The sequence below is a fragment of the Protobothrops mucrosquamatus genome, unplaced genomic scaffold (genome assembly GCF_001527695.2).
Source record: "Protobothrops mucrosquamatus isolate PMUCROS unplaced genomic scaffold, P.Mucros_1.0 scaffold3703, whole genome shotgun sequence".
In the NCBI taxonomy this organism is placed as follows: domain Eukaryota; kingdom Metazoa; phylum Chordata; class Lepidosauria; order Squamata; family Viperidae; genus Protobothrops; species Protobothrops mucrosquamatus.
Window position 1 is genome coordinate 30,282 of NW_015389658.1, and position 27,851 is coordinate 58,132.

A 27,851-nucleotide genomic window follows, 5' to 3' on the forward strand; every position below is an offset into this window, starting at 1 on the left:
AACCTGATAAAACGCCCCCCTGGTCACGGCCGCCAACTGGTCATCCAGTGTCAGCCGCGAGTCCAGGAGGACACCCAGATTGCGCACCCTATCCGAGGGGGCCAAAGTTTCGCCCCCTATAGTCAGCGATGGAACCAGCTGACTATGCCGAGGCGCCGGTAGCCACAGCCACTCGGTCTTGGAAGGGTTGAGCCTGAGTATGTTCCTCCCCATCCGCAACTGGGACTACCAGAAGTGCCGTTGCTTAAGCAGTGTGGTCATGTGATTTTTTTGCCTAATGACCATTTCAGTTAGGAATAGAAATTCTGGTCCCAATTAGGGTCATTACAGTAAGAGAGGACTATCTGTATTATTATTTGTTCCCAGTACCACTATTACAACTATCTTTTTAAAAAAGATCTAAACAATTTGTTAGTTGTGGCTACTTCAAGTAATTTCCAAGCTATAAACAGTTTATCATTTGGACTTTTGTCCAGTTTCAAATCCTTGGAACTGCAATCAATATTGGAGAGAGAAGGCAAGGAGTAATCCAGTGTCTGCTTTTCTCCATGTCCAGAAAACCCACCGAGTCTTTTAAATCTACAGATTTATTTAGGCCAGAGCCTACATTCTAGATCCAGACCTTTGTTTCCAAAACAGTGGTCTTAGGTTTTAAAAGCCTGAAACTGTCTGAAACTGTTCCTCTGCATAACCTGTAACCAGTAGCTGTGAACTCATGAAGTGTGCAGTTTGAGACATGATCGAACAAGTCAATGGGGGAAGCCAGATTAGCTTAACGGCCACAAGATTCATTTAACAACTGCAGTGATTTGCTTAACAATTGTGGCAAAAAAGTTGTAAAATGGGGCAAAACTCACTTAACAACTGCCTTGCTTAGCAACAGAAATTTTGGGCTCAATTGTGGTTGTAAGTCAAGGTCTACCTGTATTTAAATCTGAATCCAGTGAATTCTGAATTAATCCTTTATTTAATTTCAGTCACTATGACAGTGTTTCCTAACCTGGGCAACTTTTGAGAAGTGTGGACTTCAAAGTCCCAGAATTCTTACTAATGGCTATGCTGGCTGGAGAAATCTGGGAGTTGAAGTCTAAACATTTTAAAATTCCCCAGCTTGGGAAACACTGCACTAGGAGTTCAGTGAATTTCCTCTCATTGTATATACCATGCTTGTAGGCCATCTAAAGGCCCCTCGGGAGGGCCGCCATTTCCTGCTAGTTGTTGCCTCCTCTTCCACTGGATCAACTCATCATCCAAGATAATAGTCTGCTGCTTGCAGAGCAAAACCAGTGTCCGTTGGTGCTTTTCAGCCAGTTTCTGAGGAGTACAAAAAAGCATTTTGAATATGGTGTTAACAACAAAAAACACAATGGGAAAGAAAGTAGGAAGTAAGAATCAGGACTTGGGAGGACGGTACTCACTACACGATATTGTTGCAATGTCTGAGCCTCCCGGTGTAGCCAAGCTTCCAGGGATGTCTTTTTTTGCTGCAAAGTAGGCTCACGGCCCATATGTTCCTGTGGGTTTAGCTGAGAAAGCTGAGTAAACTGGGCTGGAAAGGAAGCACAAATTAGACCTTGCCCTGAATTACCTCAATCTGCTCTCAACTCTCACATACTAGAAGAGAGTTCCTTGCATTCAAGCTTATCTGTTTGGTTGCTTTACAGGTAGTCCTTGACATACTGCCCATTATGGTCTTATGTCGTTAATGGTTGTAAAATATTTACAACATTTTTAACTGCCAGTTTTCAGCAAAACCATCATAAAACATGGTCACATGAACGTGGTATGCTGCAAATGGCTGTAAATGAGGCCATGTTGCCCAGTGCCCAAAGTTTGGTCATGTGACTGCAGGGGGGGGGGCTGACCATCAGAACTTTGAATCTGAGTTTGAAGTCCCCTTTTTTGGGTCAGTTGTAACTTTGAACCATCATTAAGCAACCAGGGACTACCTGTAGTCTTTTCTTTAAAAATCCAGTTGAGGAACATAGGAAGGCTTTTCATCCAGCTCACTTCAATTTAAAGTGGCTCTGTAGGATTTTCAACAGAGTTCTGTCCTAGTCCTACCTGGAGATGCCAGGGTTCACAATGGAGTGTTTCACATGCAAATGTATGTTCTATTACTCTATCATTACATGCTACTATTAGTAATATGAAGAATGAATATTAGAATGAGTACTACTACTATTGCACCAATCCTGGGAATGATGTACCATTCCTTCTCCATTCCTACAGATATACCTTGCAGACGAAGGCTCTCTTGGTATTGGATGATGAAATATTCCTGAGTCTGCTGAAGCCTTTTCAGCTGGTTCTCAGTGTCCTGGGTCACAAGGCATAATTCTTCAAAGGTCTGGTTGATCTGAAGGTGCTTCTGGGACAGGGCGTCAGCCAGGCTGCTAGCTGGCAAAAGGCTCTGTAAATACGGAAATTTTATAAGAGGAAAAATATGGATATTATTGCAGAGGAAATATATTTGGCCATACCCTAATATGTACTGTATATAGTAAGGAGAAACATTTATGCAAAAGGAAATAAACCATGCTCACATCTGTGGCTTCTTGCACCAGTCGTTGCTCATGGTATAGGATGTATCGAATGCAGCGTACTAACTCCAGAGGGCAGTGTTTATATGTATTCTGTAAAAGAAAGAGAGAACAGCCTAAAAATGGGTCAAAAGAGTGAAAAACTAGTAACTCCATCAGACTTTCACTCATGGAAAAACTTGAGAACACCATCTCTTAGCTGTCCCCAAACCTTCCAAACTCTCAGCCCCTATAACTCACCTGTAGCTGAGTGGCATAATGACCCAGTTTGATCTTTAGAAGAAAGCCATCCTCGCCCACCTGGTGGTCTGCCTTTTTTTGCAGTTCCTTAATCAGTTCCTCCAACAACTGTGTGGCTCTGGCACCCTCCTGAGGATTGTCAAGATCGATGGAGTCCCTGAAAATTGGATCACAAAGCAGAGGGGTGTGTGTGCAGAAAAGTGAATACACTACTGAGGATAACAAAGGGTTGTTTTATATAACCTGGGTCAAAATGAGCAGGCAAAGGCAGCACATGTTGCAATTTCTGGATGCTTATGATGGGCAGAAACTCTAGAACAGATAGTCCTTGACTTACAACCACAATTGGAACTGGAATTTCCATCACTCATGGATGCGGTGGTATAGCCTGATGTCATGTGACTACATCGCTTGGTGACAGCAATCACTGCAGTCATGGTTGCCATTGGAATCTGCGTGTTGTTAAGTGCAAGTTAACCAGGAAGAGGCGGGATTCCCAGGTAAGGCACTCAGGGGTACCATGGGGGGGATGGGGGAGGCATGGGAGAGCCAGTGCAGGCCACACATAAATTGGGAGACGGGGGTGTTGTGGTGTGACATGAGCTCAGGAAGGCCAGGGAAAGAATGCACTGCGGCTCAGGAGCTTCTTGACACACTGGCTCTATGGCTGCAAGCTTTTTGGTGCACCAGGAATCCCCTTTGCACCATGCTGCTGAGCCAGGCTGGGTTTTGTGTGGCGCAAAGGGGCTTCCTGGCACAGTGCAGCTCTGGGGCTGAAAAAAGCAAAAAGCCCCAGAGCCATTGTGCACCAGGAAGCCCCTTTGTGCCACACAAAGTCCAGCCCCAACAAAAAACAAAAAGCCCCAAAGCTGCAGCGTGCCAGGAAGCCACTTTGTGCTGTGTGAAGCCCAGCCCCAGCCCTGGGAAGTCCCAACAGAGCAGTGCAAATCCACCATGCTTGAGAACCCCTAACAGTGTAGTGCAAAGCTGGCATTCCCTGGGAAGCATCAACCACAGTAGCCCAGTCCCAGCTGCAGTCACTCTTGCCACCCTGCACTCTGAGACCTCTGCCACACTGCTCTCTACCGCCCCAGTTGGTTTCCAAAGACATTCTTCCTGGTTCTTGTGAGGTGTAGCTCATCCCCTGCCAGAAGCCACCCCATGCAGGTGTTGCAAATGATGGTCTAAGACAGGGTTCCCCAACCCCCAGTCCGTGGACCAGCACCAGGCTGCGGCATGCCAGAAACCGGGCCGCGCAAACAAGCGAAGCCCCATCCATGGGATGCAGGCAACACACAAAACCATGATCCCTCCGGTCCACAGAAAAACCTGTCTTCACGGAACCGGTCCCTGGTGTTCAAAAGGTTGGGGGCTGCTGTTCTAAGAATCCAAAGTTCTCTCAACAGCACCATCCCCTAAGCCAGTTCCATGGTTTTCCGTTTCCTCATTGGATGCATGACTTTTCTGGGGATTATTTTAGTAAGCCTCTCAGTCATGTCTTTCATAGTTGCTCCTGGGAGACAGCTAACCACCCTAATTTGATTGTCCATTCTACAAATTACTGGTTCCCTTGAGCAGTGAATCGTGTATCACCAACACATGCCTTTTTTTCTTCTTAAGGAAGTCTGTTCTGAATTTTTTTCTGTACTTGATGTGCTAGGTGCTGTCCCTTCTCCAGGTGCCTGCATGTTATCTTCTAGGGGGAGGTTACGAAATTGGTTGTTTAGCTCCAGCGCAGCTGAATAAACTGGACTGGATTTGATTTCTTTTTCCTTCTATTGTGACATGCCACCATCGGTCTATCTTTAAAGCTTTATTTTCTGTCTTAGTTAATAGTTCCTTACTGTGTTCAGTTTGGTTAGTTTTCTTTCTTATTTGCAGTTTCTCGTTTTGCTGTTTGATTCTCAGGATGGCTATCCTTGTCTATAGACCCTTTAATTTTTCCTCAAGACTCTTAATTTTTTCCTCAAGTTTTTCTATTAGTTTACATTTCGTACAGATGTATTTTGGGTTTTCTATGGGTGTAAATACATAGCACATTTTGCAAGTCAGAACAGCATTAGTCTTTTTTTCTTTTTCTTTTTTTTAGAAAGTGTAATTAGAGATTTCAGAATATTTTTCCTCTTTTTGTTTAAAATTAAAGATTTAGAAATAAATGTAAATTTAAAGATTTTAAAAATTTAAAATGTATGTAAAAATTTACAAATTAAAATTATAAAATCATATGAAGTTAAAAATTTAACTTCACAAATTTTAAAACTTAAATAATATAGAAAACTAAAATTTTAAAAATGTAATTATTTATATATGAAAATGTAAAATTTGAAAACTTATAGCAAATTTAAAAATTATAGGATTCAAAAACTAACCCTTTTCCTTATATGTTTCAAAAACCTATTTTTTTATTTTATTCAAAATTAGTTCATTTATGGAAGGTTTGAACCTTTTGAGGTTAATGCTGGAGTAATGCTTATTATAGTTCCTCTCATGGCTAATGTTGAAATTTAGCTCCTCTTGTGGCTGGTGTTGAAATTCCTTGATTTCTTCTTTACTGTGCCTTTTTCGGTTGTAGTTTTGCATGTCTGCACATTCCCAGTTGGCTCGCAGAGTCTCTTTTGCAGGAAATCTCAGGCTGCTCTTTAGGAAACATTTTGTACTTATCCCTTTCATCCCTGCCTTCTGGCCCTTTGGTTGCCTGGCCACTGCCAAGTTTTTTGGGTAAAATGCACCACTCTGGGTGCTCTGAGCCACTGGTTGTTCTATGCCACTGCTGCTTAGCTCTGTGCCTTCTGTGACACTGCTGCTCAGCTGGCCTCTGGTTGATCCAGTTGTTCCACTGCTGGCCTCCATCACATTGTTCTGCACCACTGCCACTAGCCTCCAGTTGCTATGAAGGTAGCCTCCACCATGTTGTTCCTAGCTACTGGTCAGTTGGCTTCTGACTGATCCGAGCTTCTGCTACTCAGCACCACTTTTGCTGCTGGGCTGCTTGGCCGGTTGCACCTCTTAGGTGGTCACCTGGATCTCCAGGCCCCTGAGTTGCCAGGTTCGGTTACTGGGTTGCCAGACTGGGGTTGCCAGGTTGGGCCTCTGGGTAGCTGGCCTTCTCTCAACATAGTCGATCACACATGCTGCCTCTGCACCACTGTTTTGTTGGTGTTTTCCTCCTCCCCCCCTTTACTTTTCCTCTCCTTTTCCCTTTTCCCGTCTTACTTCTTTCTCTCTTTCTGCTCCCTCTTGTCGTCCTCCTCCCCTCCTGCCCTTCCTTCTTACTTAAATTTAATAGGGTTTTATAGGGTTTTATAGGGTTTCCTGAGGACAGGAATGCCTGGAGGAACATTGTCCATGGGGTCGCGATGGGTCGGACACGACTTCGCAACTAACAACAACAACAACAATAGGGTTTCCTGCCTCAGCAGGGGGTTGGACTAGATGACCTCCAAGGTCCCTTTCAACTATTATTATTATTATTATTATTATTATTATTATTATTATTATTATTATTATTATTATTATTATTATTATTATTATTATTATTATTATTATTATTTTTCTCCCTGCGATGCAACACTGCCTCCACCTGTCAACCATCACATTGGCACGAACAGCAAAAGAAACTCCTGGGACATTTTTTTTTTACCAAGAGTAAAACTTTACTGATAGATCCATACAGGCACAAAAGAAGAAAAGCCAGTTTTGAGGGTTTGGCGCAAAGCACAATATAATAAAACCCCTTTTCCTTCCCCTGGGCCGCCCAGTGTCTATTGTCCACCAATCCAGGTCTAACATTTTATTTTGGGAAAACAGTCGGCACCTTTCAAGTCTTCCGCTCACAACCTTGGTGTTGTAAGATTTTCTCAAGCTGCAAACGGCTCACGTGAATTCCTTTTTTCCCTCCCAGCTTCCCACACATTCCAATGATACCCCTCCTCCCTCCCATGTTTCTTTGTCAAGCTGCAAGCAGAAAGACCCAGCTTCCCACACATTCCAATCATACCCCTCCTCCCTCCCGTTTCTTTGTCAAGCTGCAAGCAGAAAGACGTATTTTGCGAGTCAACCTTAACATGCTGACCCTCCAGAAGAAAGACAAGCCTAGGAAAGAAAACACACAGAAATTTACATAACATAGAATCCCTCAACCTCCTGTTCTGTTTGGGTCAGTTTGGATGTCTAGTATGGAACTTATGAACAAGTCTAGATGCCCTAACATCTTTTGACACTACCCATACCGCCTCTGCTAGGGGATAACCCTTCCATAATACCAAATACTGTAGTTTCCCCTTGTGCCTTCTTGAGCCCAAGATTTCCTGAATCTCGAAGTGCTCCTCTCCGCTCACTAGGATGGGAGGAGGAGCGGGTTCAGTGGCAGGTGTAAGTACCGAGCTACTGAAAGCCTTTACCAGACTGCAATGAAATACTGGATGAATGCGTCTGAGGCTTTTTGGCAACTTCAGTTCTACCGTCACTGGATTTACAATCCAAGTAATAGGGAAAGGTCCTATGTACTTGGGGCCCAGCTTTTTACACGACTGCCTGAGGTTCAGAAACTTGGTGGACAGGTACACCCTGTCTCCCATCCTGAACTCCCTCTGGAGTGCCCTCTTTTTATCAGCTTGTTATTTATGGGTTTCCCTGGCTTTCTCTAGTGCCCTACGCACTGCAACCCATGTGACTCTCAAAGTATCCATCCATTCCGCCAGAGAAGCTGATGATGGCTTCTCTTGTGGGAGCTCTGGCATGGGGGCAGTTTCCACCCCAGTAGCCACCTTGAACAGGGTAAACCCAGTGCTGCTATGCATGGAATTATTATATGCCACTTCTGTGAATGGCAGGAGCTCAGCACAACTGGTCTGCTGGTAGTTTACATAACATCTCAGGTATTGTTCTAAGATTGAGTTCGTGCGTTCACAGGTTCCATTTGTGTGAGGATGGTGGGTGGAGCTAAGCCCCTGGGAAGAGCCTATCAGCTTCAGAAATTCCCACCAGAATTTTGAAGTGAACTGTACTCCTCAGTCAGAGATAATACATTTCAGGACCCCATGTAACCGGTATATGTGTTGCACAAACAATTTAGCCAAAGTCTGGGCTGAAGGGATCCTGGAACATGCCACAAAGTGGGGCTTGCTTGGAGAACAAATTGGTGACAGTCCAAATCACAGTGTTTCCAGCACTTTCCGACAATGCTACAATAAAGTCCATAGTGATCTTTTCCCACGGGCTGGTGGGGTTGTCTACTGGTTGTAGCAACCCAGGGGCTTCCCAGGCAGTTGTTTATTGAGGCACAAACAGGGCAGCTGGCCACATATGCCTCCATGTCCTTTTTCATCTTTGGCCACCAAAATTGCCTTTTCACCAGGTGGAGAATTTTTACAAACCCCAAATACCCCACCGTCTTCGTGTTGTGATTTTGCTGTAGGATTGAAGTCCTTTGGCTGGCTAGGATGTAAATTTTGCTCCCCTTCCATGCCAACCCTTCCTTTATCACCAACTCATCTTTCTGCTGCTGAAACCAGTCGTCGCCCTCCAGAGCCTCCCTCAGTGGTTGTACCAGGTCTGGGGTGGGTTGCTGGAGGGGTGCTCTCTGCTGCCTTGTGGTTACTGGCACCACGAACTGGTTGGATGGGATAATGGAGTTGACAACCTCCTCCCGAGCACTGTTGTTCTGTGGCATGCGAGAGAGCGCATCTGCTAAAAAGTTCTTCCCCCCAGTAGGTATTGGAGGGTGAAGTTAAAGTGGTTGAAGTACTGAGCCCACCGGACCTATTTAGGGGACAGCTTCTGTGGGGTCTTCAGCACTTCTTGGTTCTTGTGATCTGTCCATACTTCAAAGGGGATTTTGCTGCCTTCCAAGAACTTCCTCCAGGTTAGGAGAGCCCATTGGACCACATAGGCTTCCTTCCCCCAGATTGCCCAACACCTCTTGGTTTCGGAGAATTTATGGGATATATAGGCGCAGGGCTGCAGCTCACCTTTGGCATTCTTCTGGAGTAGGACCACCCCCATAGCCACATCCCTGGTGTCTGCTTGTATTACAAATGGTTCGTCTGGGTCGGGGTGTTTCAGAACCAGTTCCACAGCGAACAGGCATTTTAATTTTTCAAATGCGGCTTGGCACTCAAGGGACCAACCCAGGGGCTGCCTCGGCTTGGGTTTTGCCCCCCCTGTTTTAAGCAGGTTGGTGATTGGCAGGACTATCTGGGTGAATGTAGGAATTGGCAGTAAAAATTCACAAACCCGAGAAAACTTTGCAGCTGCCTCCTGGTTCGGGGAGCCTCCCACTCCAGTATTTCCTTCACCTTGCCAGGGTCCATCTCCACCCCTTCTTTTGAGATTTGGTACCCCAGGTAGTCCAGGCTGGTCTTGTGGAAATCACATTTGGATAATTTCATGTAGAGCTAGGCCTTTTGCAGTTTTTTTAGCACCACTCTGACCAGTCTCACATGCTCCTCTGGGGTCTTGGTGTAGATCAGGGGTGTCAAACTGCCTGCCCATGGGCCGGATGCATCATAGCGAAACCATGCCCACCCCATTGCCGGCAATGGCAAAAAAGTCGTGATACGTTGCAACACGTCACGTGACATTGCGAGTTTGACACCCCTGGTGTAGATTAATATATCGTCCAGGTACACCAAGACCCCCTTGTACAGGTGCTCATGCAGAACTTTATTAACTGTAGGAACACGGCCGGCGCCCCCTGCAGGCCAAATGGCATCACCCTGAACTGGTAGCAGCCCAAGGGGCAGTTAAACGCTGTCTTCCACTCGTCCTCTTCTTTGATCCTCACTCTGTAGTACGCCTCCCTGAGGTCCAACTTGGTAAATATCCTCCCCTTTACTAGGTACCCCAGCATGTTTCTCATTAGCAGGAGGGGATACATGTTCTCTATGCTGATGCAGTTCAGATCTCTATAATCTACACACAATCTAAGGGACCCATCTTCTCTTTAAATAGCACTGGGGCCACCATCTTCAACTTCACCAGTTGGATAAAGCCCCTGGCTAGGTTCTTGTCTATAAATGCCCAGAGTTCCCCCATCTCTTTGGGTGTCATTGAGTACATCTTCAGTTTTGGCAATTTGGCCCCTGGCATGATCTCAATCACACAGTCCATGGGGCGGTGAGGGGGGAGCATGTCTGATTCCTGTTTGCTAAAAACATCAGCTAGGTTGTGGTATTCCTCTGGGATCAATGGTTCTGAGTCATTGCCTTTTAGTGTATTTGTGGTTTCCACTTTCACTTTCCTGGTCGCTGGCGCCTGGCTGGTTATTAGCGCCTCAACTAATAACTGCTGGTTCACTGCTTTCCTTTGCACCTACCATTGGGTTTTGTCCCAGTCTATGGACAGGCTCCACTTTTTCCACCACGCTAACCCTAACACCATGGGTTCAGTCATTCCTGGGACCATGATAAACTGGACAGTCCCTAAGTGGGTGCCATCTTTGATTCTTATGGGCTCAGTGAGGCAAGTTGCTGGCACCCCGCCCATTATTGAGCCGTCTAGCTGGGAAACAGTCACAGGTTGCTTCAGTTTTCTTAGTCTCATTCCCAACCTCTCTACTACCTGGGGGCTGACCAGGCATCTGGTGCACCCCAAGTCTAATAGGGCCATGAGAATTCCCCTTACTGCTGAGGAGGGCACTAGGATCTCTACCCTGGCTGTCGTAGGAGTGATGGTGCCACTTACCATCGGGTTGTCTTCTCCTTTGCTGTCGCTCTCATAGAAGATGGGGTCGTTTTGGCAGGGGTTGGAGTTCCCTCTTCCTCACTGGACTGAGGGGAGAACTCCATGACCTGTTGTCCCACCCATGTCTCTTCCTTTGGTCTCGTGGGGGCCTTCTTCTTCTTGGGTTGGCTCGGAGGTGGAGGAGCGGATGCCGGTCTTGGTGCAAGGCACTCTGCTGCCTGGTGCCCTTCTTCCCCACAGCAAAAACAGACTCCTGTGATCTGGTGGGGCCTGCTACCCCTGGCAGGGGGTGTGCCCCCTTTTCCCCCTCTCTGGGTTGGTCGCTTCTCAGGCATCCAGCGGGGTCAGCTCTCCTGCACAGTGTGCTCGTGGTATTCCATCAAATCAATCTCCACCTCCATGGCCACCCGGTACCCCACTTGCAGGTTATGCAACACCCCTCAGGGTGTTGTGGTACAGCTCCTTGCTTAGCCCCTGTCGAAACTGGTAAACCAGCATGCAATTCAGGCCAATTTCTCAGGTGGCTAGTCAGGCTGCGAAAATCTTGAATGTACTTCATCACTGGCTGCTTGCCTTGCTTCAGTTTGCAGATGCAGGTCTCTGCGCATTGAGCAGCCATGGAGTCTTTGAACCATTCCCACAGGGTCTGCATAAACACATCCAGGTTGGTCAGTTACGGAGCCCCTGTATCGAGGAGGGATACCAACCATCCCGAGGTTCTTCCTTCTAGGTTGGCAGTGATGGTGTGGACCCGGGCCACATTGGGTGTATTCCACCATAGCGCTCCATGTGGTGCCACACTTGGGCCAGGAAGTGAGCTAGGTTGTCCAGGTGCCCATCGAAATGCACCACCAGGGCAGGTGGTGGTCACTCCTCTCGCACTAGGACGTATCCCAGTGGCACCCCAGCCACGGCTGCTGCTGGAGCCACTGGGACCGCCTGCTGCCACACTGATGGAGGGGTGGTGGTCCCTGCAGGGGTCGCCCTTGGCCCAGTGCCCCAGTCGTGATCGCTGGCTGCAGGAGAGGGGGAGGTGGGGTGGCCGATGCTGTGAGTGACTTCACTCCGCTCATCCCAATTGCCACCACCGCAGTCCCCGGTGAGGTGGCCACTCGAACCTCCAAGCCACCAAACTTCTCCCTCAGCTGCTCCATCCATGAGCTATGGGCTGCAACCAGGAGCTTCCACTCGGGCTCGTCCTACTCGACTGGCCACATCTTCCACTTGCTCCCTCGGACCACGTTGATTCTCACAGGCACCATGGGGTCCTCCGCATCTGCCGCTTTGCCCACGTTTGTCACCCATCAAGTCTTTGGCCCCTGGTATGGGGCATCTCTCACTCTTTTTTTTTAACTTTTTATTAATTTTCCAATGTTACAATTATATCTTTGAAAAGCAACGTGGTGTCTGAGTCACAATAGTTCCATTACATACAGGTATTATTAATACAAATCTCCAACTTTTACAGCCAATATTTCCTCTTTTTTTCCCTTAATACATACTGTCTCTTGTTTAAATTAGTATACTTCTTATTCTATCCATCAACTACTTAATAGCTTTCTTACATTTAACAATAATTTTATATGTGTTGTTTATTTTAACATTCCATCTTTTGGACCATCAATAACCTTACGAATTTTCCCAGCTTTAATTTTGCATTGATATTTAAATTAAACTTTTAATATTTATCGTTTCCAAATTTTTAAATGACCCCAATTCCCTTTGTCACAATTCCCCCCAACATCTAGTATTCCGAATATATATCTTATCTATCTCACTTCTATATCAACAAATTAGTAATACAATATAACATTCTTATTTTCATTATAATTTCCAAATATTATAAATTCAATAACCAAAATTTCTCCCATTTCAGCATTCTTCCTTATATCCACTTTCTCATATTTAAGCTTATAATTTTTATTCTTATCACTACATCAAAACATATTAATTACATTACATCACTCTTAACATATATATGTCTTAATCATCTTTATCTAACCTTTATAAACAACTCAATATTTCAATTTAACTGTTGATATTTATGCATCTAGGTTTTAATTAGCCAACAGTTTTCTTTATCTTCACATCATAACAATATCTCGTATTCAAAATACGGGTCTTGTCTACTTAAGTATATTCTATTTTAAACCCCCTAAATATGCCCACACTCCATTCTTCTTCAATCTTATTCTAGCTTTTTCTCTTTGCCAAATCATCTTCCATGTTCTTGCTTCAGGATCCTCAAAGATTTCTTGTATTATTATATATATTATGTCATATTGAGATGACCATCCAGTCGCCATTTTTGGAAGGCTGAGGGGTCTGGCAGGACTACCAGATCGTCTCTTTATTTTCTCCTCTTGACGTAGTTGTCCTGAATTGTTTATTTTTTCTTCCATCTGTTCCTCTTCTTGATCTTCAAATTCCTTCTGATTTATATAGCAGGTTTTTTCCTCCATCCATGTTGTCAGATTTTTTTCTGAATTTTCTATTGTCTGTATTTGCTGGACAGTTAGGTCTTCTGTCATAGTATTTAATTGTTCGATTTTTCCTATTGTATTCTGTATAGATAGGTTTTTAGTTATAGTCAAAGTTTGAGTTTGCATATCTAAGACGCTTTCTGTTTTTTTCCTGAAAGCTCTTATTTCATCGCCAGCTTTAAGAAGACTTTGGTAAGTTTGGTAAGTTATTTTCAACATATCAAAAATTTGTTTTTGCATTTCTTCCATAGGAAAGCTCTGTTCCTGGACTTCCATAGTGATGAGTTGAATTGAAAACTTTCACAGCTTTCCCCCCCCCCCAGTAAATAAGAAACAGAGCTAAAACTCTCACAGCTGGTGTTCAAGGTTACCAGATAAATTTTATCTTGTTTTCTAAGCTGTCAGCCAGGTCTCTTTTCTTTAAGAATAATAAATTGCAATTTCAGGTTTAGCCACAAGATGTCACCCCACTGTTTAAGGAATTCCTTTAAATCTCAAAGTTATTGTAATCCTTTTTGGGGGGGGATTCTTCTATTTTAAGAGGAAAAACCCAGACTTTCAAATAAAAATTAAAAGTAAAAAGTAGATAATCAAAAATGTTTTAATCCACATCTTTAGGAAATAAAGTTCCAATTGGGATCCATTTATTTTTTCAACGTTTTCAAATAAGCTCCCCTGTGTATTCAATTGCCACTGTTTCTGGAGGGAGGGCTAAAATCCCCCTTCCCTCTCCACAGGGGGGAAAGTACTTTAGCAGCTTATGCAGGTAATTAAGTAATTAGGATGTAAGAGAGGTAGTTCTCACCCAGTCCTTCCCACGCTGCTTTGAAGTTGCTAGATGGTAAGTGTGACTTTGGCTGTTAGCAGCCTAGGGATGAGCCATATTTCTATGGCCGGTCCTTTCGTCCGCCTGTTCTAACGGGAGAGTTGCTACTCTCCCGCCATCCAGCGAAAGCCCCTCCTTGCTGGTCGTCTCTTTGGGGTGACTGTCGGCCCTTTTCAGGGCCCCCCAGCGATGTCAAGGTTCTGACTAATGAAACACTTCAAAGAACTTTCAGGCATTGTTTAACCTAAAAAGCCTTTATTAGCTGTGTAACAGAGTGTCAGCACGGCATGGAGGATGCCAAGATCTGAATTTCCCTTCCTTTGCACATAACATTCCAGGCATTTCCCCTCCCTTATTTTGGGGTCATGATTCACATCTTCCAATTAACCTGGAGGGCAAAGATTCACTTCCGTTCCCTTCCGTGCGCTTTTTCCTCCTCTCCCGTTTCATCTGAATTAACTCTAAAAATACCAGACAGTTCTGCATATTTTGTCAAAGCAAGAATATTCATTAGCAGCGTTGACATCCGGCCCCCCTTACAAAAAGGATAGGTCCTGTATGTGAACAAGAGCATATGTCAGGGATTATTTCTTGGTTTGTTGGGGTTTTTTTTCATGAAACTTTTTGATGAGTCGGTCAGCCTTCACATCGCTAGATTTCACCCAAGTAGCTTCGGACAGCGGGTACCCCTTCCATTGTACTAGGTACTGCAATTTCCCTTTAAAAATTCTAGAGTCAAGAATACGTTTCACTTCATAGTGAGTCTGACACGCTACTACGAGGGGTCCGGGTGCTTTCTTAGGGAGAGGCCTTAAGGTGGAGCCCCCACAAGGTTTTAACAAGCTGCAATGGAAGACAGGGTGAATCCTTCCTAAAAGCCTAGGGAGATTCAATTCTACTGTGACGGGGTTGATGATCCTTACGATAGGGAAAGGCCCCAAGAATTTTGTTCCCAATTTCTTGCTGGGCAATTTGAGGTGTAAATATTTAATTGACAGATAAACCTTTTCCCCAACTTGGAATGTTATTTGGGGAGCCCTCCTTTTATCAGCCTGCCTTTTATAGGTTTCAAAAGTCTTTTTTAAAGCAGTTTTTGTGTTTCTCCAAACTTCTTCCCACCCCCTCACCCATTGGTCAAGTGTCTGGGAAGCGGAAGGCACCTGAGGGTATTCAGGTATTGGGCTGAACTCTTTTCCTGTGGCTACTCTGAAAGGCATGTAGCCGGTGCTGCTGTGCACAGAATTATTGTATGCCACCTCCGCAAAAGGGAGGAGGTCAGTCCAGTTTGTCTGTTGGTAGGAAACGTAGCATCTAAGATATTGCTCCACCATTTTGTTAGCAGATTGTGCAGCCCCATTAGTGGCCGGATGAAAAGCAGATGATAAACCTTGAGATGATCCAATTAATTTAAGAAAACTCCTCCAAAACTTCGCTGTGAACTGCACCCCCCTGTCCAAAATTATTCGCTTAGGGGCGCCATGCAGCTGGTAGATATGTTTCAGGAACAGTTTGGTCAGCCATTGGGCAGATGGGAGTCCTTTGCAGGCAATAAAATGAGCCTGTTTCGAGAACAGGTCTATCACAGTCCAGATGACAGTATTTCCTCTACTTTCAGGTAGGTCTACTATAAAGTCCATAGCTATTTCTTCCCATGGTTGAGAAGGGTCTTCCACCGGTTGCAGTAACCCAGGGGTTTTCCCTGGGATTCTTTTTATTGTGGCACATACAGTACAGCTTTTTACATAGTTTTCCACATCCCTTTTCAGCCCCGGCCACCAAAATTGCCGGCGGGTGAGGTGTAGGGTTTTTAAATATCCAAAGTGTCCAGCCTGTTTTACATCATGGCTGTGTTTGAGAGCATAAAGATGGAGGGCTTCGGGCAAATATAGTTTCCCCCCTTTGTAAGCCAAGCCATCCCTGCACGTTAGGGAGGTTTGATTATCTTTGAACCATTGATCGGTGAGGAGCTCTCGTTTTATTTTCTTTACCCCAGGGTCATCAGGATTGGGGACACTGCGAGGCGTAAGTTGAGCGGCAGTTTGTGGATTGGGGATAATTGCCTCGTTAACCTCCTCCCGTTCACTTTTGTATTGGGGTAACCGGGATAGCGCATCAGCTAGGAAGTTTTTTCCTCCTGGTATGTACTTTAGAGTGAAGTTGAAGCGATTAAACTACTGTGCCCACCGCACTTGCTTTGGGGACAATTTGCGGGGAGTTTTCACTGTGTCTAGATTTTTGTGATCTGTCCATACTTCAAATGGCACCTTGCTCCCTTCTAGATAGTGTTGCCAGTTTAATAGCGCCCACCTAATCGCAAAGGCCTCTTTCTCCCAGACTGCCCATCTCCGCTCGCTTTCAGTAAATTTCTTTGAGGTGTAGGCGCAGGGTTGCAGGACCCCACTTTTGTTCTTTTGCAGTAATACAGCTCCAACTGCCACATCGCTGGCATCGGCTTGAATCACAAAGGGCTCCCCTGGGCAGGGGTGCTTTAGGACCGGTTCAGCAACAAATAGTCTCTTTAAATTCTCAAAAGCTGTTTGACAGCCCATCGTCCATGCTAGTGGTTGGCCTGGTCGTGGCTTCCCTCCTCCTTTGCCTGTTTTGAGTAGTTCTGTAAGGGGTAGGACAATCTCGGCAAAAGAGGGGATGAACTGATGATAAAAGTTGGAAAAACCCAGAAAGCTCTGGAGCTGTTTGCGAGTTTCTGGGGGCTGCCATTCGATTATAGCTTTCACCTTGGCTGGATCCATTTCAATACCCTCATTGGAAATTCTGTAGCCAAGATAATCAAATCGGGTCTGGTGAAATTCACATTTCGACAATTTGGCATAAAGCTTGGCATTCAATAGTTTCCTTAACACTTCTCTCGCTAGCTTTATGTCAGGGCTTTTCAACCGGTGGTACAGTACCACTTGTGGTACATTAATGAGTGGCAGGTGGTACGCAGCCCTGCCTAGCCAAGTGTAGTGGGGGAGGACAAGAGCCAGCACAGGCAAGGACTTGCAGTGAGAGAGTCCTCTGGAGCTGCAAAGGCCCCAGGCTCACTTCTGGCTCACCCTCCCCCATGAGAAAGGAGGGGGGGTGGAGACAGGACAGCCTATAAAAGGAGGCAGTTTGGGCAGGAGAGGGAGAGAGAAAAAAGCAGCAGCCTTGGGAGGAGGCAGAGTCAGTTGCACTGAAGGGGAAGAAGGAGGGTGGGGGGAGAGGAGATCAAGCAGGCTGGCCATAAGCCGATCTACAACTGCTGTGGCAGCCACTTGTGCTGGTAGCAGCAAACAGGCAAGAAATGCAGCGAGGGAGGGGTCACCCTCCAAGAGGAATGAAAAAAGGCAGCAATGGCTGGAGGTGAGGCACGGAGGAGGGAAGGAAATGGAGAGTGGAAGGATTCTTATGTGCTTTTGTGACTTTGAAGTTCTGGGATTTGTGCAATGAGGGCTTTGTGTTCTTAAGGAGTGTTTGGCAATTTCTATTTGGCTGATGGCTGGTGTTAGCTTCTATTGCTCTGCTGTTGTTAGCTGTAAGTTTTGCTGCAAGGGATTTTGAAGTATTTTTCTCCTGAATGGATTTTGCCTGTAGCATTCCTTTACTTAGGAATGGAGCCATTTGGGGAGGTTGCCTTAGCCGGCAACCAGTACTTACATTTTTTTTCTTCCTTAAGTGCCGGCTGCACTCCTTACTTTCCTTTCTAGCCAGTAGCTAATTCTTAAAGGGGAATGTGCCTTTTAAGCTAGTTCACTCAGCAGCTTGTCTTTTCTGTCTCTGGAGGCCTTTCCTTGTTTGATCAATATATGGAAGAGGGAAAATATGGGGGGAGGGTTTTCAAATTCTTCCTTCAGAAGGAGATGGGAATGAGAAAAAGGGAGGCAGGGAAGGGAGGGAGGAAAGGAAGTCCCGCCTTAGCACTTGGCCACCAGCAGCTCTGCCATTGACTTTGCTTGTCAAAAGTTTGCAGAAGGGGATCATATAACCCTGGAACACTGTGACCATTATAAATATTTATCCGTTGCCAAGCATCCAAATATAAATCACATGACCCTGGGCATGCTGCAATGGTCATAAGTGTGAGAAATGGTCATAAGTCATTTCAGTGCAATTGCAACTTTGAACAGTTTTTTTTTTGGGTCATCAAGTTTTTGACACCTTGCTAGGTGGTACTCGAATATTGCCATATCCTAAAAGTGGTACAATCGGTTAAAAGGTTGAAAAGCCCTGCTTTATGTGATCAGTCATATTCGTGCTGTAAATCAGGATATCATCAAGATACACCAAAAACCCCTTGTACAAGTGATCATGTAGGACTTCATTAATCAACTGCATAAATACAGCTGGGGCCCCCTGTTGTGGCTCCGTCTTGTGAGACACACTTATCGGAGGAAGACGGCTCCGAACATGAAGGAGAGGAGATGGCCAGGCCTCCCTCTCCAGGACCCTCCTCTTTGGCAAGGCCTCAGGTGTCTCCCGACGGAGAAGAGATTGACCAGGAGCCAGGTGGTTCTGAGATTGGCCAGGAGCCAGGTGTTTCTGAGATTGGCCAGGAGCCAGGTGTTTCAGATAGTGAGGAAGAGAAGTTGTGGCTGGATCCACGCCAGCGTAGGAGCGACAAGCGTGCGCAGCAGAAAAGAAGACGTGCCAGAGATTAAGCTGAGTCACTGGACCACACCCCACAGGCTATAAAAGGGAGGTGGTGGCCATTTGGACCTCTGTGACGGACAAAAGCTGAATCTCTGGCAAAGTAGTTTGCTGTGGTTTTAAACTGTGTGTATTGTTTTTTGTTTCTGTGTGCTTGGAGAAAAAGGTCTTGGCAGGCAGCTACGGAGCTGCTGCCAAGTTTCTTATCGGTGAAGTGGTGTCTGGAGAAGTCTTTAACCCTCGGCTGGCTGTTTGGGTGTGTGGGTCGGACGGGGACAGAACACCCCCTGTAGTCCAAATGGCATGACTTTGAACTGATAGCTCCCCATAGGACAGTTGAAGGCAGTTTTCCACTCATCTCCCTCTTTTATTCTCACCCGGTAATATGCCTCTCTCAGGTCTAATTTAGCCAGATGGGTTAATTAGTCCTTTAGGAGGGGGAGAGGGTATTTATTTTCCACACTCACAGCGTTGAGACCTTTATAGTTTATGCAGAGACGAAGAGACCCATCTTTTTTTTCTTTGAACAACACAGGGGCTCCCACAGTGGATTTGGCCCGTTCAATGAACCCCCTCGCTAGGTTTTTTTTCACGTATCGCTGCATCTCCTCCATTTCGAGGGGGGACATAGCGTACATTCTCGGGGGTGGGAGTTTGGCTCCTGGCACCAGTTCGATAAAGCAGTCATTGGGTCTGTGAGGAGGTAGGGCATTGCATTCTTTTTCACTAAATGCCTCCGCTAGGTCCCGGTATTCGTTGGGAATGAGTGGTTCGCCTGGCGGTGGTGAGACAGCCATGTGCGCTCGCTCATTGGGTGGCCTAAGGTGTCCCGCAATGTCGGTTGAATCAGCGGGAGGTTTAGGCCCAATAGGTAGTCTCACAGTTCTCATTACTTTCTCCCACCAGATAAACGGCTTCCATTTGTCCAACCAGGCTAGCCCTAGGATCACAGTCTCAGTCATTTTTGGAGCCACTAGGAAACGAATAAACTCCCAGTGCTCACCTATTTCTAGGCACAGGGGCTCAGTTAATTCCGTGACAAGAGTCCCTCCCATCAGGGAGCCATCGGCTTGCTCAAACCTCACAGGTTTGGAGAGCTGTTTTGCCCGTATGCCCATTTTCATGGCAAACAGCAGACTAATAATGCAGCGGGTGCATCCAGAATCAATTAGCACTTTAAGTCCATTTGTGCCCCAGACCTAGGAATTATAAGTTTGGCCGCCAGTGAAAAAGGCAGGATTTGTCAACTCACCATCGGGTCATTCTCTCCTTCATCGTCGCTGTCAAAGGAGGGTAGAACAGGGGCGGGTCCCCCCGGAGTCCCGGCGTCCTCCTGTGTGGGGGGTGTAATCTAGGCAACAGGTTCTTGCGTGACCCGGTTGGATTTTTCTCTCGTTAGCCGCTGGGCAGGTGTCCGTCTTGTTGCTGGTTCCGGTCTGCTCTGCAGTCGGGGATAGGAGACTGGACAGTTTGCTGCTCGATGTCCCTCTTGTCCGCACCGAAAACACTTAATTGACAGGCCTGCAGGTGGCCTGGGTCTCTCAGCCATTGCAGTAGTTGGAGGTTTTCGTGGGGGTGATTGCTGTCCGGGTTGCTCTGGCGGCTGCTCGGATTCAGGTGGGGGAGGCTTCTTATAGCGGGCGAGTTGAACGTCTAGTTTCACTGCATGCCCTGGTACCATCGGACCTGGCTATCTCCGAGACCGCCTTCTGCCACAGATCACCTCTCACCGACCGATACGCTCCCACAGAGAGGGTCTCCTCAGGGTGCCGTCAACCAGACAGTGCCGGTTGGCGACCCCCAGGGGGAGAGCCTTCTCTGTTGGAGCTCCCACCCTCTGGAACGAGCTGCCCCCAGAGATCCGGGTGATTCCGGATNTGGCCTAGGGATATTTTATTATTGGATTTTTAATCAACTTTTAAAAATAAGAATGGCCTATTTAAATATATTTTTTAATTTGTTTTAATTTTGTATATTGTATCAATTGTTCTGTTTTTAATTGGCTGTAAGCCGCCCTGAGTCCACCAGGAGAAGGGCGGGATATAAATGCAATAAACTTAAACTTAAACTTAAACTACCTGTCGTGATTCCGTGCCAGCCTGTGTTCCCAACAGCTGAGTCTGAGGAATCTGAGGAGGAGGTGGAGGAGGCATTTGAAGGGCCATCAGGGTCAGAGGGAGGCTCTGATGAATTACAAGACTCACGGTTTGATGAAGAGCCTGGGCCCTCCAGTCGTGTTCCTGATGAAGCTCAGCTGTGTGGGGAGAATGAGTCAGACTTGGAGGACTCACACCTGATGGACATGATGATTGATGCTCGTACACGCCAGCAATTAGCAAGAGCAGATCAGCAGCAGTCAATACGACAACTCCAGGGGAGGAGAAGGCACTGAGAGGCAACGCCTTGGGACTGCTGTATAAAAAGGGAAGGTGTGGGCGGTGCTGGTTGCTGAAGGCAACCGTTGCAAAGTACTTCATGGGATAATGTTCTGTTAGTATTGCCGGTGACTACTTTTCTGTTTGCATCGTGTTTCATGTGGACAATTTCCTCCATTTGGATTGTGTTTTGCTGCTTTTGTTTCTGGACTATTTGGCAGGTTGGTTACCCATATTAAAAGGGGTTTGTTTTGTTTTGAGTCTCCAGCCTATTTTCTCAACAGGGGTTTGGTCCTTGTGCCTTTAACAAGGACGGCTATAGGCTGGGATAGAACAGTACCATTCTTGCAGCTGATCAGGTACTGCTCGAAAGATGCAGGCCTGAGAGAGGTGATCGTCTAATCCAACGGTTCTCAACCTGTGGGTCGCGACCCTTTTGGGGGTCGAACGACGCTTTCACAGGGGTCGCCTAAGACCATCGGAAAAGGGGCGTTGTCTTACCTGAACACCTTTTCTCAGCAGGATGGTGTAGAGTCCACAGATTGGGTTAATTCAGCCTTCCTGCTCAGACTAAGACAAAAAAAACTTTGCCACGCCTCTGGGTGTGTCTTCCCAGTTTTTAGGACTTGTCGAGGCAAAGAATCCAGACGCAAGGCTCCAAATAATTTTTTTTTTTAAAAAAACTCATGCCTAGACTAAAGAGAAACAGGGGGGGATGTGGACTCTACACCATCCTGCTGAGAAAAGGCGTTCAGGTAAGACAACGCCCCTTTCTCCAGCAGGATGGGTGTAGAGTCCACAGATTGGGACATACCAAAGCCGCCCATGTCCCTGAAGGGAGGGAAGTCTAGGCTTCTGTCTCTTGAGAAGCAACAACTTGCTGCAGAACCCGTCTCCCAAAAGCTGCATCTGCAGCAGCAAACCTATCAATCCTATAATGTTTAATGAAGGAAGAGGGGGACGACCAAGTCGCCGCCCTGCAAATCTCTTCAAGCGAGGCCTGGGTAGACCAGGCTGCAGAGACCGCAGCGCTGCGCGTAGAGTGGGCCATGATCTGAGAAGGGACTGGAAGGGACTGCAAAACATACGCCCTCGTGATACAGGCCCAAATCCACCGTCCGATGGTGGAAGAAGAAACCTTCCTCCCCATCGTAGAAGGATGGAAAGAGATGAATAAGGCCTCCGATTTCCGGAAGGCCGAGGTCCGCTTAAGATAGTGACGCAGAGCCCTGCGCACGTCCAAGGTGTGCCACCCTCTCTCCAGACGATGGGAAGGGTTTGGACAGAAGTTGGGGAGTACCAGGTCCTGAGATCGATGAAACCCTGTATTAACCTTAGGAATAAATGCAGGATCCAACCTGAGGACCACCCTGTCCTTGTGGAATATGCAGAGATCCTTCCTAACAGATAGAGCGGCTAGCTCTGAAATCCTCCTGGCCGACATAATGGCCACTAAAAAGGCGACCTTCAAGGTGAGGAAGTGTAGGGAACACGAACCGAGCAGTTCAAATGGAGGAGAAGTTAACGCTTGTAGTACCTTGGGCAAATCCCAGGACAGGTAACGATGGATCGTAGGAGGGCCTGTGTTAACAGCGCCCTTAAGGAAAGCACCAACCACTGGGTGGTGAGACAGGGAATCATGGTTCTCGCAAGTGAGAACCGTCGATAACGCCGCTACCTGCCTGCGTATGGTGCCAACTGACAGGCCCCTATTTAGCCCCTCAAGCAAATACTCTAATATATCTGGGATAGTGACAGATAGCGGCGAGCGATGCTGTTGCCTGCACCAGGAGCAGAAATTTCTCCAAGTGGCATCGTAGATCCTGTTGGTTGATGGGCGCCTCGAGGCCTGGATAACTGAGATTACCCCAGGGGAATATGCTAGCCTAGTTAGACCTTCCCGCTCAAGTGCCAAGCGGCTAGTTGGAGCCACTGCGGATCCGGATGTTGGAGGTTCCCCTGACAGAGAGCTACTCGGTCCGGAGGGATTCTCCACGGTGGTGAGAGCGACAGGTCCACCAGATCTGCAAACCACGGCCGACGCGGCCAAAATGGAGCAATTAAGATTAGCTCCGCTCGCTCTTGTAAGAGCTTGTGAATAATCGCTTGGAGCAGTGGGAGAGGAGGAAAGGCATAGAGCACGCCCTTGGGCCATACGCTCCGGAGGGCGTCCGTCCCTTCCGCTCGCTCTGACTGGAATCTGGAAAAAAACCTGGGGATCTGTGCATTGGCCGGGGAGGCAAAGAGATCTAGGACTGGTTGGCCGAACCTGTGGGCTGCCTCCCTGAATAAGAGTGGATCCAGTTTCCACTCTGAATGATCTACGGTGGCCCTGCTCAGGGAGTCCGCCTGCCGATTGTCCTCCCCCGAAATGTGTTCCGCTCTTATGGATTTCAGAGTGGACTCCGCCCAACGTCCCAACGCCATGGCTTCCTGCATGAGGGACCAAGAGTGGGTCCCTCCCTGCTTGTTTATGTGAGCCTTGGCCGTAATGTTGTCCGTCAGGATCAGCACATGCTTCCCCGTCACGAGGGGTGAGAACTCCCGGAGGGCCAGGTGAATGGCCCTGAGCTCCAGCCAATTGATGTTGTGGGCCAGGTCTGACCTGGACCACCGACCCTGTGCCAAGTGATTGTGAAGATGTGCCCCCCAAGCGAACAGACTGGCGTCTGTGGTCAGGGTGATCCTGATCGGTTCCTTGAAAAGAGTGCCCTTGGATAGGGCGGATGAAGTCCACCAAAGTGAAGCCAGTGTGAGGTGTGGAACCCTGACCTTCGTTTTGGAGGCACTGATGTTGCGTCTCTGAAAGGGGAGGAGGAACCATTGGAGGCTCCTGGAGTGGAGCCTGGCCCACGGAACGATGCCCAGGCAAGAGACCATCTTCCCCAGGAGTTGGGAAAGTCGCACCAGAGACACCCATTTTTCCCTGCGGACCTGCCGGGCCAGCATCCAAATGCTGACCTGGCGCTCTGAGGAGAGATAGACTTTGCAGAGATTTGAGTCTATCAGCGCTCCTAGATGGATAAGCCGTCTTGTGGGAGTTGTGTGACTCTTCTTGAAATTTACGGAAAAACCGTGGTCCTGAAGAGTCCGGATTGTGATTTCCAGGTCTGACTGGGCTGAGTGAAAGGATCTGGACTGCACGAGTATGTCGTCCAGATAACACTGTACGCGCACGGGCCTCATCCTTAGATGAGCCGCCAGCACGGCCAAGATCTTTGTGAAGACCCTGGGAGCCGACGAGAGGCCGAAGGGGAGGGCCCGATACTGGTAATGCCGGTGTGTGTAGGCGAACCGCAGAAACCTGCGGTGTTCCTGGAGGATCGGAATGTGAAGGTAGGCCTCCGTCAGGTCGCTGGAGGAGAGGAAGTCCCCTTTCCTGATGCTTGCCAGGATGGACTTCAGGGTCTGCATTTTGAACTTCCTGTAAGTTAGGAAGTGATTTAGACCCTTCAGATCCAGTATCGCCCTCCATCCCCCTGAGGCCTTGGGGACCACAAACAGGATGGAATAAAACCCGGTTCCTATCTGGTCTGGAGGAACCCTTTCTATGGCCCTGATGTCTGATAAGTGGGCGATTGCTGTCGACACTAGACGAGCCTTTGAGGAATTGTTTGAAACCGGACACTGTATGAAACGATCTGGGGGTAAAGATTGAAACTCTAGTGAGAGACCGTGTCTTATGGTCTCCCTGACCCAGGCGTCCGTGGTTGTGCCCTCCCAGATGTCGTAAAACAGAGCCAGATGACCCCCAATGGGGCAACCCCCCTTGGTGTCACTTGGACCGCCTGAATGGCCAGCCGCCTGAGCCCCTGAAGGGATGCTTGTTCTGGTACTGGCCCCTGGCTCCACCACCCTGGCGGTCCTGTTGGCGATCCTGCCTAGAAAGATAGGATCGTGAGCCTCTGGGCCAATCCCAGGACTGCCCTGCCCGAAAGGGCTGCCTCCACTCCCAAGAGTCACCGGAGTGAAAAGATGACCTACGGTAACCTAGTTGGGGTCGCCTATCCAACTTCTTGGATGGGTGAGCCAAGATTTTGCGCTTGTCCTTGCCCTCAATGACATGAGGGTCAAGCACAGCGCCGAATAAGTGCGTTCCACTATACCTGGAAGTTGACAGGCGCCACTTTGCCTTTAGGTCCGTGCGCCACTGTTTCAACCAGAGAAGCCTGCGTGACGCCACTGTGGCAGCAACTGACCGGGCCGAGCATCTGGCCAAATGCAGAGAAACATCCGCAATGTACTCTGAAGCTGCTATAATCTTGCCTAGAGTTTGGTGTGCTCTGACCTGATCTGGTGGAATGAGAGCCTGAAGATCCTGCAGCCACATGATCGCTGAACAAGCGAAGGAGGATGAGGTGGCCGCCCTTATTGCCCAAGCCGAAGATTGGTGAGCCCTGCGGCACGAGAACTCAAACCTTTTATCCTCTGCCTTTAAAAACTCAGCCATGTCCCCGGGAACAGCGGTGTTGGAGAACAAAGAAGCCAAAGGGGCATCCACAGTTGGGACTTCTAAAAGAGATGCAAAGGAAGAGGAAATGTTATAGAGCTTTTTATCCAGACTACTTGGAGAAGGAGTGGAAGCTAGGGACGACCACTGCTTTTCCACTGTGGTCCTGAAAACCGATGGAAATGGGATCTGATGTTCCTCCCTGACCTTTTCTGCAAACAGAGGGTTGGTCTCTTGGTTCGAGGAGGTAGATGGTGTCTCCTCGTGAGCTGAGGTGAGTTTAACCGTGGCTATGGCCTTTAAGAGGGACCGAAATATGGAAGGGTCGAATAGACCTGAGGATGTCACCTGCTCAGGAGCTGGTTCCTCATCCTCTGACAAAATGTCCGCTGCCTCTAGGTCGGTTGATCCCCCCTCCCCTACTTGTGATGAAGTCTCTGAGACATCAGAGCAAGGCCCCATATCCTGCCCCTCCTGGGGCGGTGGAGCGGGTGTGGTAGGGGAGGAATGTGAATGTTCCTGGTCCCGGCCGGCAGATGCCATAAACTGTTTGAATGCATGATGCATAAAGGCTTGGAATTGACTCTGGGACCACATTTCCTCTTGATCTCTGGAGCTGGCCCCAACCCCAGTTGGGACACGTCTGCTCACTGGTGTTTGGTGGGATGAAGAAGAGGAGGAGGAGGAATGATGAGGACCAACCTGCTCAGTTTCCCCCTGAGGAGACAAAGATCGTGGAGCATCCTGTGATGATGCAAATTGAGGCTCTAGCGAAGGGGCGTCCAATGGGGCGGGGGAAACCAATTCAGCCCCAGTGGACCTCAGCCTCTGTGCCTTGGAGAATTCTCTTTCCAGTGCTAGGTGTCTCCTCGAGGCCTCTCGCTCGGCTGTTTTAGACACTTCCTTTGTAATTAAATGTTTGGTTTTAGCTTTTTTCTTTTCCCCCCCCACTGCTACTTCCTCTGATCTGCGTTTTGATTGCGCAAAGGGGACACTGGTCTGAGTTGCCTGGGGCGAGGAACTGTCTGCCATTGTGCTCTGGGTACTCCTAGGCAGTCGTACCCAGAGGTGGGGGAAAATTAACACGCAGATCACGCAGTCAGAGATGGAAAACCGATCCTCACTCTGAACAGCTAACAATGGCAAGAGCAGTCAGACAGCGTTCTAATACTGCCTGTACAGGCCTTGTGACTAAAGGTCACTGACTAATTGAAAAATGTGGTCAAACAGGAATCTCTTCACTCCTCTCTCTTAGATATGAAATCAGAATGTACACCTTGAGCGGCTCAATGCAGTCAAGTCCCAATCAGGAAAGTAGAAAAGAAGTTCACAGCACCTGCGGTGACTGTGAGACAAATACTTTCCCCCCCCCCGAACAGGCCTGCTCACAGACCAAGGCACTCAGGCAATACAATGATACAGTAGAAAAACAATTTGGCCTTCAAAATGGCGTAGCCAGGAGGCCCTCATAAATAACCCCTTGCTTTAATAAGGATAAAGAAACAAGGATTTTATTATTATTATTATTATTATTATTATTATTATTATTATTATTATTATTATTATTATTATTATTATTATTTAAATAAGGCCGCAAAATGGCTTCCGTCACGTGACCTTATGTACAATCCCCTGCTATGGATAAGGGAGTAAGCAGTTAGACTCGGCCTTCAAAATGGCGTCAGCCACGTGGCCCAGCAAAAGAGCGCCCTCGCTAAGACCATGCGGTCAAAATGGCGGCCGTGAGATTCAGCGTCGCCAAATAGGATCGAGGGAAGCTTGAAGACCCTTGATAAGAGTTTTGGGGCAAGGATAAGAGAGGGAAAGAAAAGCCTTAATTCTCTCCCCCTTTTCCCCAGAACTTGTGTTTGGGATCACAGCAGCCACTGCGATCCAAAGGGAGGCTGGAGGCAAGGAACGTTCCAAAAAGCCTGCTGTTGAAGGCGTAGCCGGTTCAGCGATCCGGAGACCGGGGAAAACGCTCTCTCTCGCGAAGAAATGAGCTCCGGAGTCCTCCTGTTGATCCGATCTCCGCAGCCCAGCTGAGCTTCGGGATCGCGGAGGCTTGCCGTTCGACTCTCCCTCGAACGGAGCTTGCAGCCTCCCACTTTCAAGCCCCGAGGGGCAGCAGGGAGACAAGGCAGAGTCCTTGTCTCACCGAATAGGAAAATTTTTTTGGAGATAGCCAATTAGTTGAAAAAAAAAATTTGAGAAATTCCAATCTTAAGTATATCCAATTGAAGGAAAAATAATAAATTTAATTTGGCCTAGCTAAGGAGCCTTGCAAGAAACCGTCTGCTGAGCTCTAGACTAAGACAAAAAACTGGGAAGACACACCCAGAGAGAGGTGTGGCAAAGTTTTTTTTGTCTTAGTCTGAGCAGGAAGGCTGAATTAACCCAATCTGTGGACTCTACACCCATCCTGCTGGAGAAACACATATTTCCGATGGTCTTAGGAACCGAGACACCGCTCCTCTATCCGTCTCTAGGCGAGGGGAGCAGGAGGTGGAGGAAAGCCTAAGCAGGGAGGGATCTGGCCCGGCGAGGGCGGAGCCGCATTTGGGCGCTGCTTCTGGAGCTTGCAGATGCTGGCCCGGCTCTGGCATGCTTCGGGTTAGAGGT

General features: G+C 47.6%; 1 protein-coding gene across 1 annotated transcript in view; it reads right to left on the reverse strand.

Annotated features, from left to right (window-relative positions):
• LOC107298083 (signal transducer and activator of transcription 5B-like) overlaps nt 1-25,109 on the reverse strand; it is a gene marked incomplete at its 3' end in the record, with an annotated part of 37,104 nt that extends 11,995 nt beyond the window's left edge. The window contains exons 1-8 of the mRNA XM_015827445.1: nt 24,764-25,109; nt 23,846-24,420; nt 11,376-11,482; nt 2,784-2,940; nt 2,547-2,636; nt 2,239-2,413; nt 1,419-1,549; nt 1,163-1,314 (exon numbers count right to left, since the gene is read on the reverse strand). Of these exons, the coding sequence (XP_015682931.1) occupies nt 1,163-1,314; nt 1,419-1,549; nt 2,239-2,413; nt 2,547-2,636; nt 2,784-2,940; nt 11,376-11,482; nt 23,846-24,420; nt 24,764-25,109 (1,733 nt within the window). The remainder of the gene's footprint in view (nt 1-1,162; nt 1,315-1,418; nt 1,550-2,238; nt 2,414-2,546; nt 2,637-2,783; nt 2,941-11,375; nt 11,483-23,845; nt 24,421-24,763) is intronic.
• Nucleotides 25,110-27,851: the final 2,742 nt, after the last annotated feature.